This window comes from Hyposmocoma kahamanoa, unplaced genomic scaffold (assembly GCF_003589595.1).
Source record: "Hyposmocoma kahamanoa isolate Upper Pololo Valley unplaced genomic scaffold, ASM358959v1 78, whole genome shotgun sequence".
Lineage (NCBI taxonomy): Eukaryota > Metazoa > Arthropoda > Insecta > Lepidoptera > Cosmopterigidae > Hyposmocoma > Hyposmocoma kahamanoa.
The window spans coordinates 8,128,858-8,143,928 of NW_020653945.1; the positions used below are offsets into that span (position 1 = coordinate 8,128,858).

The window sequence follows — 15,071 nt, forward strand, 5'->3', positions numbered from 1 at the left end:
GTTCGAAATTCAAATAAACAAGATGGCCGCCATACAAATTTCAAAGCCTCCTATCACGGAAACTATTAGATCTCTAATAGAAGGAATGTCATAGAGGGTAACACTGGTCAACTGCCAGAGTTAAAAAAAATCAAGATGGCGATTTCAAAATGGCGGCCGAAGTAAAACTTGCTTCGATCCGGCTGAAAATTAGCATGCGAGGGTCTTTAGGAGTCCTTAATCAAAATTGGGGGTCAAAAATTTCTTTTCGCCACTTTTTAATATGGCTGCTACATAAGTGTTTTTTTCGTTAAAAGAAGCTGCCGAAAGAGATTTGCTCTGATTCGACTGAAAATTGGCATTGGCATGAAGGCTACTAGAAATGCCGGATAATAATTTGTGCTCAAAATTTGTTTTTCGCTATTTTCAAATATGGCCGTCATAGAAGCGTTCGTTGGCGGCAGAAAAAAAATTGCTCATTTTTGAAAATTGGCATATGGGGGTCTCTAGGAGTGCTTGATAATAATTTGGGATCAAAATTGGTTTTTCGCCATTTTTAAATATGACTGCCATACAAACTTTTTTAGTGGCAAATAAAAATTTGCACTAATTCGATTGAAAATGGACATGTCGGGGTCTTTATGAATGTTTAATAATAATTAGCGGTTAAAATTTATTTTTCACCATTTTTCAATATGGCTATCATATAAACTTTTTTGGCGATAGATACAAATTTCTTCTAATTCGACTGAAAATGACATGGCATCATAATTTGGGGTAAAAATTTTGTTTCCGCTGTTCTTCGATATACGTAGCCGTAATTTATTTATGTAACTTGCTTTGCTCGAACTGAAAATTAGCACGAAAAGATTTCTAAGATTGTTTGATAATAATTAGTGGTCATAATCACATAATATATTTTTGTAATTTTTAAATATGGCCGCCATCCAAGAGCTTTTTTTTTAAACAAAGTCAAGAGTCAAAGTAATTATATACGGAGGCGTAATAGATTACGAGTACAAGATCTCACAATTGTAAAAATGTAAGGCATACTTCCAGATGTAGTGGAAATGAGATACTTATTATAGCGTCGTTGTATCTCAACCATATCTGTTAGATTCCATTTTCTAAAAGCTATGCCAACGAGAAGTATTTAGGGGGGAAAAAATGCCAAACTACTGCTGAATTTCCTGTACTATGAATACCAAAACAACGATAATCCAGAATACTCAGACCAAAACCAACTTAGAAATGTTCGTTTCTTAAATTGGCCCAAATCGGGAATCGACCTCCTCATCAAGCGCCCATAGTACTAACTGCTCTGCCACCGAAGAGCATAAACACACCCCGTAAACTGAACCCGACCACGCGCCGCAGGCCGAGGGCCGAGGGGTACAGGTCTCGTTGTAGATAAAGTTACAAAACCTTTTATGTAACTGTTAATTTGGGTTTATTACATAATACAGCTTTAAATGTTAATTTGATTATTGTGAGAATTGAACTGAGTAATCAAACCCAGAAATGGGTTTGTAAATTCTTATTTCCATAGAGCAACCCCTGTACAAGATCCAGTTAGTAACAGTACAAAAATTCTGCGAATGTTGATCTCCAAATCTCCAAAAGACAATTTTTTTCCCAGTAACAGTAACACTAACATTATTAGAGGCCTAGTTCCATGTAACCTACTTGTAAAATCAGGTCCTTTAAATAAATAGCCTACTTAAGAATTTTTTTTTGTGTTTTATTTCTTCATTGGGACTCGAAATAAGGTAACTAGTACTAGTGTTATATTATCTGTGTTAACTTATGTATTTTATTTTACACAGTATTTTACGAATATTAGAGCATCACGCATAAATATAGTCATTTGTATTTTCCTAACACAAGCACAAATGTAGGAAGTTGTCTGGATAGCTCATATGTTCTGATAGCCATTGAAGGGGTGTGTCTGATGGTAATGTTATGCCATGTGTCCTTAATTTAACTGGAACAAAAGATAAAACCATTAATTTATCCAAATGAGACTGCAGTAAATTTACCAATTATTTGTTGCTTCCATATCACAGACCATGTTCCATATATACAGGGTGGCATGGAAGTGATGGCCAAGACAAAATGAGGAGATAACGTAACGGAGGTAAAAAAAGATATTATTCAATTTGATCAACTCCTGCTATCCCGATTTTATCTTCCGATACAATGAGATGATCTTTACAGGAAACTGAGTCGATCAGGATTGAAAAAAAAATTGTCAATATAAGTCATTTTTATGGTCAACTCACGCTTGACTAAAAAATGTACAATATCAATTAGTTTTCTCAAAAAAGATCTAATGGTTCCTAAGTCAGTTTCCCTGTCCTTCCTATAGTTTCGGATTTTCACACACTATCCCAGTTAAAAAAATTACAAGATAACTTAGGGTTAGCACGACGCGACTTGCGCGAGAACGACATAAGGCGCGAGATCTCTATACAAGAATAGCGTTTCATGTCGCTTTCGCACAAGTCGCGTCCTGGCGTGCTAGCCCTACTGTTACTACCGTATTTTGAAGTCGATTATTTTCACCTGAATTTGTATTTGAGTATTCTTAAGATTAAAATGGGATTCAAATGACATAATTTCCTAATATTTGCCCATCAACTTGTCAAAGATATTTCAAGACTAAACTCGTGATTTCTCTTCAATGAGAGAAAAAGAAAATTGGCAGTGCAACTTACCGTCAGACCTGTCAGGGTACAGTTCAGAGATCATTTGCTGCAACACCTTTCTGGTGCCATCGCTATTCTTTGGGCTGACTAGTCGTTGATTGCAGATGCCATCATCAGAATACAATCTTACAGGAATGTGTTTGAAGCCTTCAGTATCCCCGTGGGACTCCATCAGTCTTCTATTTATTGCCCAGAATTGGTCAAATTTATCTGTAAAGGTCACATTAAGAGGTTTACTTTGTTAATTTGATTAATCAGGTTTTAATGATATTTGATTAAATATCCCTTCGTGTGGCAAATTTCCGCGTCGGGGCATCAGGCGAATATCTTCATCTAGGATTATCATTTTGAATAGAATAGAAACCATTTATTACAACGCCACAACACAAAGATACACAAAAAGAAAGAATAAAAAAAGACAAAGCGAAGTAAAATGTGAAAATTATCGATCAATAAGCATATTGTCTTGCCTGGCCAAACTTTTTGAGTCGCTGGTGTACTTGCATCTGTATAATCATGTTAGACAACAAATAACTCCATTACAATATGGTTTCATCGCGGGCAGATCGACTATAAGTAATTACTTGTTTACAAAAATTATATTTGTTCCGCTTTTGCCGATAAGCGTCAGATAGATGCAGTGGATACAGAATTTTCAAAAGCTTTTGACCGGGTAAATCATCAACTTTTGTGTGCAAAGGTCTCCGATTATAGGATTCACGGAAGTTTACTTAGATGGTTTGAATCATATGTTACTAGACGTAATCAAATTGTCGCTATAAGAGGTCATCTGTCGGTGCCAACTCCGATAGCTATGAGAGTTCCCCAAGGTTCTCATCTTGGGCCACTAATGTTCAATATATTTATAAATGATATTGTTGATTGCATTGACAGTTGTTGCCTCTTGAATGCTGATGATATGAAATTATATCGTACAATCAGGGAAACTAGAGATTGCTTTGCTTTACTACACTAGGAATTACTTAATGTAGCGAAGTGTTTAACTATCACTTTTACCACAAGACATTCGGCAGTTCAGTACAATTATACTATAAAAGAACAGCAATCGAAACGTAGTCAAGTGGCGAAAGATTTAGGTGTCTATTTAGACTCAAAATTGAATTTCCATACACATTTTAATTATGTTACTAACAGAGGGTTTCAGATGCTGAGTTTTATCATTCGTGCTTCGAAGGGTCTTAAAAAGCCTTTAACCTTGTTCCGACTTTACTATGCTTTAGTTAGGCCAATTTTGGAATACGCTTGTGTAATTTGGTCACCATTCTATGATGTTCACTCGCAAAGTATTGAACGAGTTCAAAAATCATTTTTGAGAGCAGTTTGTGGTAGGTTCAGTTTACTGCGAAGTCTGCAATCGTATGCCTATAGGGTTGAGTACTTTAAGGTGCCGTTATTGGAAAAAAGGCGAGATTTTAATGAACTCCTTTACTTACATAAAATCATACATTCTATGGTGGGTTGTCCCGATCTTTTAAGCCAAATTAATTTTAATGCCAAAGTACGTCTCCGGGTGCCGAGGATTTTTCGTCTTAATGTATATAAAAATAATACCTCTTTCTATAACCCCATAGTGAAAATGTGTTGAGTTTATGATGAACTTAAGCAAGGTAATGCTCATCTCGATATTTTTAATTTGATTATTAATTCATACAAGACGCAATTACGTGTACCGCTTCAGTTTTAGCTTTTGATCATTTTGTGTTCTGTTATATAATTACTATTTTTTTAAACTATTTGCCCAAATCACTGTAAATTTATTTATTAATTTCTTTTTTTTTATTAATTTCTTCATTTTAGATTTGGAGATTGTAGTTTTACACTAACCTAATACTAAGACTTATTAAATCATGCTGTGTACACTGTTTTTGGAATGCGGTCTAGGCTATTAATGTATCAAGCTGTATCTGTTACCACGTCTCTGATTACATTCTGTTTGTGTACCCTTAAAATAAAATACAATAAAAAATAAATAAAAGTAAAACAAAAAATTAATTAACAATAACAATGAAGCGAAACATCAACTTTTAAATACTTAGTCAATTCACCATTTTTCACAATTAATAAATGTCATGTGTGTGGCTGTGACGTATGTAAATGGATCCACTCAGCTAATGTCACAACCGTGACTAAAGGCTGCAACTCAGATTTTCAGTGGACCATAATTTTACAAAATTACTGTCTAAATTACTCCAGCAGGGCCATTGACTTACAATTATATGGACGTCGGGTCCGCACTAAAAAGTGTCCGAACTTATAGTTAAAATCGTATACAGAGCGTCATTCACGCTTTAGTCTTCGTTTGTTTGACTGACAGCGAAGCAAGCAAAATTAGACAGTACTGCGATGACATTACAATTTAAATTCAACGTTTTAGCTTTTTCATATTCCTTTACATATCACTACGTTTAAATAGGTTGACTTGGGACATTTTTTTCGTGGTTTTTGTATTAGACCCGTCGTCCATTTATTTGTAAGTCAATGAGCAGGGCACTCAGTTCTAGTGTCTGCTGTTTAGAAAAACTAATTGTACTGTTTTTTTATATGAAACCGTACCACGAAACATGTACCATATTTTTCAAACCCATCATATTATGTTAAGCTAACAAATTGCATTGCAAAAAACACATTCTTGGTGTAAAAATAAAGTTCAGTTTTAAGTCAAAGTTTAAGGGTTAAAGAAATTTTCCCCCAGTAGGGCTAGTACGATAAGGCGCGACTTTAGCGAGAGCGGCATAAAGCGCGAGATACTGCTAATTTCGCATAGAAATCATGCGCTTTATGTCACTCTCGCGCAAGTCGCACCCTATTGTGCTAGCTCTACAGAATTATACATAACAATTTTTTTTAAACTAAAAAAAAATACAATTTGTTTTTATTAAGATAATATGCCACTGTAAATTATAGTTAGATAAATGCGCAGCAGCATATAATTAGCTTTCTTAGTCTCTCTCTCTCTCTCTCTCTTAATCAGAAGTTTACCCTGACCATACTCCCCGCTTTGTTCTTGTATGATGGCTCATATTTAATGATTATTTTAAAGAACAATACAACTAAGCAACTACAGTCCATTCTTGTCTTATGTTGTCGCTTTAGTATGTGTTAAAGCTTAAATTAACTTTTAAATGGAATGCATAGATACTGTACCAAACAGGGGAGCATGATAGAGGGGAGATACAAGGTATTTTTTAGTGTCTTTGAGCAGGAATTTGCCAGATTAGCGTATTTGACAAAAATGGCGATATATGCGTATATATGAATAAGGTATAAGATGAAATGTTACCATTTTGTAATCCAAGCCATAACTGATTGTGGTCCTTTTTTTGCATGGTAGACATAACTTGCCCACGGTGTTTTAGCACGTCTGCCTCTTTCACTGTTGACATGTAATGGGCTTCTACAACTTCTCTGAAATAATACACACACAGATAGTATAATACCTGAATTGGCTCTTTAATTTGAAATTTATAATTGGTTTAAGTAATAATAAATCATTTGTTAGGCAGTAAAATACAATAAAACAGAAAATTAATTACAAATTAAAAATCTTCCATGTTTTATTATGTCCTAATAGGAACAATTTATTTCATTTTTGTTTATTTTTCATTTATTTACAGTCTGTCTGTTACTTTTTCATACCTAAACCATTGATTCAATTTTGACACACTTTTGATACAGATATAGATGGTACCTAGGTGAATGACATAAGCTATGTTATGTTAGAAAACTAAATTTTAAAGGGGTTTGTTAACTAATTTTATAACTATGAAAATAAGTATAGTACAGTAGGCTACTCGAAGTACTAAACCTATGCAGATGAAGATGTGGGTTTGTCATAATAAAGTAAAAAATATATTTTGTCACTGTTGAAAGATGCTTTCTAATAATATGTTCAGTTATATCAATTTCACAAGATTAATTATAAATACAAAGATTGAACACTCAGAAAAAATTCCTTCGATCCGGCCGGAACCAACGTCTTCTACCTTACCGTGCCACACAAATTTAGTTACAGCACTCAATGAAATCACTCACTTATTAAGGCAATGTAATAAAATATCTTCAGGGAATTTAGTAAAATGGACAGTCAATGCCCACGGCAGTTGTGGATCTTGACCACAATATAGGTCGTACAGGAAGCCTATTGGGTAGTGCCATTTCAGTGGCTGACCATTGTAGTCCAGCCACATCTCGTTGTCAGCATTCTCTTGTGAAATATAACGCAGAAAATGCCTTTTCATCTGAAAATAAATGTGATTACTAATAAAGAAGTTGCAATACTAAATATAATGTACAGTTATGTTATGAGTACGCAAAGATATTAACAAAAACACAGCAAAAAGAGTAATTATAATTAAAGATTAAAGAGCCATAAATAAATATCTTTGTAGGTAGGCTAAAACAACGAAATTATCTCCTTAATTTAAACTACTAACCTTATCCGTTACTAGAGGGAAGTAGCTCAACCTTGGAACCATCACATAGAAAGGGTCTGGCTGCTGAATTTCCATGATTTCTTCTTGATCTAATTGAAAACATATTGGTAATTTTCCGTCCCAAATTTCACGCAATACTTCTCTATCGTTTGCCATTGAGTCTCCTAATATTACACTTTAATAGCAAACACAAGTAACCTCTTATTATGTTTAGGAGGTTTAGGAGCACTCAAATGTGGTGCACTTTTAGCGCACAAGAGAGACCATACAAATTACAAACTTACAAACTTCGTAGAAATAAAAATCAGATAAACATTCCCCGTGAGAGCACGTCCCCCTCTCCGTTTCACTTTTTTTTTTGGTTTTCGCACGTTTTTCGCGGTTAGCGTTTCAGCCATTTACAAACTACTCCACTGGTCATGGTCAGTCTATGCGCTTAAACGTTATAAACGACTTTTTAAGCGTCACACTAAAAAGCGTGTGAAAAGTGTTTTTACAAGCACGCTTTTTAAACGTACGTTTTAACGTTAAAAAAATAAGCAGGTTTTTCCATTTCAACGGTTAACAACGCATAATAACGCATAGAATGATAGTTTCATATCAAACGAGCTGTCACGAGTGAGGCAAAAATCAAATTCATGTAGGCTAGTTTTAGTAGCAGGTTAATTTTCGGTTTTAGTGAATATTTATATAAAAATACAAGTTGAAACGCGTTACTTCCTTGTGGAATGTGATGTTAGTATCTATTTTATGTTTGTCTGACGTATTGTTACACTCATTTACCGCACATTTCGTCATTTTTATCTAAAATTCTTGAGCTGTTCGCGTTGCAAGTTGACCTTGAGGACTGAAGGCCCGCCCGCTCGTGTAGGCCCATTGGGAGCGCTTCAATTTGCCTCACTTAGCATGTGCGGACTAGATTCCTATGCGTTATTATTCTAAGGTTAACTACTACAAAAGTTAAACAACTTATGTTTTTGAACGCTTTTAAACGCCAATGAACAAAATGGTAATATAATAATGTTATAATTAAAATGTTTATGTTGTACGGTTTAAAAATAATTGGTTATTTTTCAAAAAAACTTATCTTAAAACCTTTAGTGGTATACTCTTGCGTTTCGCTCTCAACACAACGTTGCAAGCTTTTTTAACATAAAAGTGTATGCGCTTAAACGTTTTCTAAACGATTTTGGTAGCTTCAAACTGAAAAGCATTTATATATGTGAAAAAGCCTTAGAGGATGGAAAAAAATAAAAGAAAAAAGCACGCTTTCTTTTAAAAAGCATAACGTTTAAACGTTTAAAAAAATCTGTGATATTGTTGAGTAATTTTCCGAAAAATTGGAAAAATATATCGAGTTCTTAGGTTTTCGCGATTATTACACATAGGAAATGAAACTATTTTTCCGGATTTAAGTCGCGTATATTTGTTTTTTCAAACAAACCGACGTTTCGGGCCCTTTACAGGTCCCATGTCAACCGTGACCATTGGACCTAACACAAACTACCCTAAAGGGCCCGAAACGTCGGTTTGTTTGAAAAAACAAATATACGCGATTTAAATCCGGAAAAATAGTTTCATTTCCTATGGAAAAATATAATTTCGTAGGCTCATATATGTTCTACGTTTAGAAATATCTTTTGAAGTTTTATGCCACGTACGTACATACAAAATTAAAATGATTTCACAGCAACGAAAAAACCTTTGTCTTGGCTCCATCGTTTTAACTTTAACTTTTGACGTCTAATGTGGAAAATTATAGGAAAAACATCCGAAAAAAGTATTTATTTTTCAGAATGATATAATATGATTTTTTCAAAATGGACTTTTTTCCATACTATCCTGTGATCTCACGTCAACAGCACATCAAGCCCTAAACTTTTATTCTATGGTCCATCAATGTGTATAGATGTGATAAGACCGTAATATGTATATAGTTTTTAACCGACTTCAAAAAAAGGAGGAGTTCTCAATTCGTCTGTATGTTTTTTTTTGTATGTGTGTTACGTGATAACTCTGCCATTTGTGAACCAATTTGATATGATAACTCTTGTTTTGTTGGAAAGAAGATACCTCAGACGTGGTCCCATTTAAATTTCAAGAAAATATTCCACCTCTAAGGGTGGCTAGGGGATGAATGACTTTTGAGGTCGTTTTTGTAACCGGAGGTTAGGATAGGTTATTGTTTCCATCCTCTAAGAGTTTTTGCGAGTGCGTTTTTCTTTTCTTGTGGCAACTTTATCTATCCCAGTGTGGGGACATTTTTAAGTCGCCAAACACTTCTGTCAATACACGTAAAAAAATACCGCCGCACTGCGCCCAGTTACGAAGCAAAAGTTATCGCGCGGCCGCCCAGCACCTTCATGTACATTAATTGCGAATCTGAATTCTATTTACTAGTCAACAACATTTAAATTGCTTTGAATAATACAACCGCGCGGCTGCTGCGCGGGCCACCGCGCCGTCTCAATCAATTTCAAGCCAGTCTCGCCCTCGTGACCGGGACGCTCATTTAAGTTAAAACGTGAAAGCTAAACAAAGAGAGCGTATTTTGCCATGACAGTTAGACGGACGCGGTCTAACTGTCATGGCAAAATACGGGACTCCGCTCGAAGGCCGAGAGGCATCCGCACGGGGTGAGCGCGATGAAATTCGTGTCGAATAAATGCGCCCTAAAACTACCTTTGAATCGATTGTTTCCTTTTCCTTTATCGAAATCACCGCGTCAAGCGCTCTACGAAATGTCATGCGCGCCGTATAAACTTGTAAACAAAAACTCCGCCTTGAGACAAGGATAATGAAAGTGCGAAATATTCATTTCGCACTTTCATTTACAAGAATAACTTGAGTAGTGCAATTTTTACGTCAGATTTATTCCTTTTTGGTTCTCCTTCCGTCCGTTTTACTGTTGGTTATTTTTTCGAAAAATTTCAAATATGTGTTTGAACATACATCGCCCTTATACTGGGAAAAACAATTATTTCACAAAATATCGATCTTGAAGTAAATACAATTGAAATTTCCACGAAGATTTTTTCTTGGGCATACCATGGTCATCCTAGGTAAATTTGTAACTGTGATTCCACATTTTATATTTTACCGAAATTTGAAAATGTTTGCATTTTACATATACAATTTTTGTGGCGTTATCCTAAATTAAGTGATTTTCTGTCAAAATTCCAGATAATTGGTTTTCGCAGTATAACGACGCATGTTCTTCGTTTCGAAATATCTTTTAAAGTTTTATTTAGCGTTAATTATGAAATAAAATTGTATAAGATGATTTCTCTCTAATAAAATCTCCACTAAAATTGCTGTGCCCAACACAACATTGTCCACAATTGTTTCTCATAGTTATTATCATTTAAAAGTTTTCATCTTTGTATTTTTACATTGTTTATGCAATAAAATTACTGATTACTGGATTACTGGTTTGACAACGGCAAGAAACGAAAAAAAAACCTAAATCATTTTCGTTCAGTTATGTCAATTTTCGACAAGTGTCAACGTCAAATGTGGAAAAATATCCGGAAAAAAAAATATTTTTCTGGAAAAAGTGAAATTTGGAAATTTTTCCATGGCCCAACACTGTAAATTTCTTATCTTTTTTTTAACGTTGGCACAAATAATTTTTCTTTTAGAGTTTGTTTATTGCCTTTTAAAAAAAAAACTCTATTCTCACATTTTTGAACGGAAATGTCATATTTAAAATATTTTGACAAATTTATTTGGCTACCACGTGTGGAGTGGATTATAGTTGTCAGTTTTTTTAGTACCTTCTCTTTATCAATAAAATTACATAAAAGTCTCTAATTTAACACAATATAATAATACATCTAAGGATACTGTGTTATAAATTCTGTATTCTCTTCTGTAGTCTGGTTACGAGCATCAGTAACAAAACAACTATGGGTAAGAAAAGGAAACTTGCAAAAGATAACGATTTAGAGTACGACCCGGTGCCCAAGCATCTTGTAACTTCACACATTAAGAAACAAGAGAAGCGTCTTATCATTATTCTGGAAAATGCGCAGCTGGAAACTGTTAAAGTAAGGTTAAAATTAAGTGCCTTATTTAAATCAATGTCACGTAAACTAGAGATGCCAAATCGACTGCTGATTCCTTGGCCCGAGTTTTAGAGCAGCTGGTGTTGATATTATCTTTGAAGGTAGAATTAGGTCTCAACTTTAGAATAGTTGTGATTTAGGAAACTAAATGTTTTCGAGAAAAAATAATAAGATATATTTATTTCAAATGGCTGTATTTATAAAGCAAAGTTACATGTTATTATACAGTAGTAGTAGTATTAATTTTACTTATTTCTTGTTGATGTTGCTACTTTTTATTACTAACTAGTTGTACCTGCGATTTCATGCCTGCAAACATCTATCATTTACATTTCCTACTTACTTTACTTTACTTTACTTTACTTTCCTTTTACTTACTTTTACTTTTACTTACTTTTACTTTTACTTACTTTACTTTCTTACTTACTAACATATTAAATGGAAACTGTTCATCTATACTATTAAGGAGTAAGGTCTTGAGGATATGTTACTTTATTATATTAACTGCCTTCGTGGTCGGAGTAGTTTGAAAGCGGAACCTCTGCATGGTAGCATGCAGAGGTTCCGCTTTCGATCCCCGGGCTCGGAGAACTATTTTTATGGCCAACTTTTATTTCTCTTGTGATTTTGGGTGTAATTTGTGGTTGTCTATGTGTGTGTCCATGCCACCCGCAATACAGGGATATGAGTGTGTGTGTTATCAGTAGAAAATGATCTCATTTAGTGTAGACATACTAAGACTGGAATTTTCCAAATTTAATCCATAAGATGGTGAAAAAGGGTAAACTTTGTTTGTATCAAAAATAGTAATCCTTGAACTTACTGTAAATATTTAAACTGAAACTTAGTATAAGTATTTTATAATACAAATGGTAAAAGATTGATATAATATTTTTTCAAAACTGCCCCTAAATAAGGGTGAAATGGGGAATTAAAATTTGTATAGGAGCTCTTCTTTAACATGTGGTGCAATTTGCTTCAAATTTGATTGGAAGGCACATGCCACAACCAGAGGACAAAATCTGTCAGAGTCAAGAAAGTCTTCCAGTTCTTCAATGCTGTCAGCCTTGGATCTGACTTAGTGATTAGTGGTGATCACAATAGATCAGTTGATGGTCACAGTGATGAGGGTCTGCATATGCCTTGAATGAGGCCACCCTAATAATAATAATAATAGGGTTTTCCAAACCAACTCTTAAAAATGGATAAGTTAGGGTATCAAAGTATTTTTCAAAAAACTTTTTAATTAAAAAAATGTATCATTATTCCTTAACGCAAACAAACTGGAATATTTTTCATTTGTATTTTAGTAGTATATGCATGTAAAAATTTTATCGGACGAAGTCACGGACAACAGCTAGTTAAGTAGGCTTAAAGATAATGTAGTTTCTATTTTTTTATTTGTCAACTAATTTGAATTAAAAAAACTGTACATGTTAATCTAAGCACATTTTAATATGTCACCAAAAATCACTTCCAAATTGGTTCACCTATTGTAGACTGAGCTCCAATGGGTGGGGTTCAAATAGAATCAAGCAAAAAACAAACGCATTAATATAGAGTTCTTAGGTTTTCGCTATTGTTACACATATCAACCGTGACCATCAGACCTGTAAAGGGCTCAAAATGTCGGTTTGTTTGAAAAAACAAATGCGATTTGAGAAACATATGCGATTTAAATCCAGAAAAATAGTTTCATTTCCTAAACATATTAATAATTCTAAAAAGTTTTTAAGTTTTTGTTGCTAAGCCTGAAGCATAAGGCTTTAGCACTGATTTTTTATTTGTATGTATGTTATGCAATAACTTTGGCTAAAATTAACAATTATGAAAATTTATGAACTCATTTTGATGATTCTTTTTAAATTTTATTTTGATTGGTTCTGTTTAAATTTGAAGAAAATATTCCACCTCTAAGGGTGACAAACTAGTGAATATATGACTTTTGAGGTGGGTTTTTTTAGTACTCTGTAGTGTTTTTACATTAAAAATATTAAATGTACAGTCTCAGGTTGTAAGTTTCATTTCAATTGTATTACAATGTAATGATTTTTTGTGTATGTCTAGACAGAAATTAATTTCCCTCACAACCACTTCATTTTCAACTTCATCATTCTATCACACACATATTAATATTTTTACAAATTTTCCTGCCATTGTTATCTATTTAACATTATAAAGTTTTATCCAATTGTTTTAGAATGGCAGTAACTTCGAGTTATTGAACTGTGATGATCACGCTCATATTTTACGAAAAAATGACCGTGTCCCGGGTTCCTGCCGACCAGATATTACACACCAATCCCTCCTGATGTTAATGGACTCTCCACTAAATAGAGCTGGCTTACTACAAGTGTATATTCACACGGAGAAAAATGTTCTCATTGAAATCAACCCTCAGACCAGAATACCTAGGACTTTTAAAAGATTTGCTGGACTTATGGGTTAGTATTAATTCATACATTCATTTGATCCAACTGAATACTCAGTGTTGTGGGACTATGTATTTATCTAAGGGAAACTGTAATGTTTGTATATATATTAAAAATAATATACATTATAAATAAATAATTCTCCAAACATAAAGCAAACTATTCTCTGAGCGTAGTGCCTCTTAAGTTTATTTCGTTCTGTTGGTTCTCATAGTAAATGTAGTTCCATGTAAATAGGATCAGGTAATTGAGTGATTCTTTTTTTTGTTTGAACTGCCTCTGTGGCCAAACGACCATTACTTACTATTACCATGCTGTACTGCCACCCAGAGGTCCCAGGTTTGATTCCCGGGCCGGGAGAAATATTTGTATGACCTACATTTATTTCTCTCGTGAGTTTGGGTATAATTTGTGGTTGTGTATGTGTGTCCATGGCATCCGCGATACAGGGTTCCCCAAGTGCGGGGCTATGAGTGAGTACGCATTGTATAAAAAAATTCTCTGGCAGTTTCTGAATATTCTGATTTATTTATGAGAAATCACTCTAAGACTGTTTTGGTACTATTGTGGTTCTTGGTAATTGTACATATTTGGCATTGGCCAAAATGTGATAATCATAGCAAACTTATCATTTAAAAAAGTCAATACAAAGTAAGTCAAATATCAAATACTATCAATATGCGTATATTTATGTATGTAGAAATAGATAAATTTATTTGAAAATTTTATTTAAGTAACTTGTAGTCCTTGAGTTACTTTTAATTTCATTTTTAAATTGTTATGTTACAGTGCAACTCCTCCACAAATTTGCTATAAGAGCGTCAGATGGTCCAATGAAGCTTCTAAAAGTCATAAAAAATCCAGTAACTTCACATTTGCCAGTAGGTGTAAGGAAGATCACAATGTCATTTAGTTCCAAAATGGTGAAAAATTGCAGGGACCTTGTCCCAAAAGATGAACCAATAGTCTTAATAATTGGGGCAATGGCCCATGGGATGGTGGAGGTGGATTATTCAGAAGACGTGATATCAATTAGTAATTATCCATTGTCAGCTGCATTAACTTGCTCAAAATTGTGTTCGGCTTTTGAAGAAGTTTGGGATGTTGTGTGACAGAGTTTGTTGATGGAATAAACATAGTTATATTTTAGTACATAGTTTCATTTTGTTGTTCGTAAATGTTGAATAATAATTATGATCATTATTGAATCGTTGATTATTGTTATTGTGATTTCTACAGGGAGACCGCTAGATGGCGCTGATATGTGTTCAAGGGCTAAGGCCATGTGATGCTTGTTTAAAGTGTAGTCTACCGAAGATCCAGTAGATGGCGCTATATAGCTATTTAAAGAGATAATAATTTGGAAAAATTCTACATTACGTACTTAGTAACACTTATCTAATAAACTTGCAAACCATATGAAAATCGATT

The 15,071-nt window shown here is 34.0% G+C and overlaps 2 protein-coding genes across 2 annotated transcripts; one reads left to right on the forward strand and one right to left on the reverse strand.

The window, feature by feature from the left end:
• Positions 1-1,716: 1,716 nt before the first annotated feature.
• Positions 1,717-7,425, reverse strand: LOC113232869 (autophagy protein 5). The gene is made up of 5 exons (XM_026467733.1): positions 7,142-7,425; positions 6,741-6,946; positions 5,989-6,113; positions 2,697-2,897; positions 1,717-1,963 (listed from the first exon to the last, which is right to left on the reverse strand). The coding sequence occupies exons 1-5, from the start codon at positions 7,295-7,297 to the stop codon at positions 1,857-1,859; spliced, it is 795 nt and encodes a 264-aa protein (XP_026323518.1). The 5' UTR covers positions 7,298-7,425; the 3' UTR covers positions 1,717-1,856.
• A 3,609-nt stretch (positions 7,426-11,034) lies between these two features.
• Positions 11,035-14,769, forward strand: LOC113232870 (ribosomal RNA small subunit methyltransferase NEP1). The gene is made up of 3 exons (XM_026467734.1): positions 11,035-11,190; positions 13,409-13,652; positions 14,430-14,769. The coding sequence occupies exons 1-3, from the start codon at positions 11,050-11,052 to the stop codon at positions 14,750-14,752; spliced, it is 708 nt and encodes a 235-aa protein (XP_026323519.1). The 5' UTR covers positions 11,035-11,049; the 3' UTR covers positions 14,753-14,769.
• Positions 14,770-15,071: the final 302 nt, after the last annotated feature.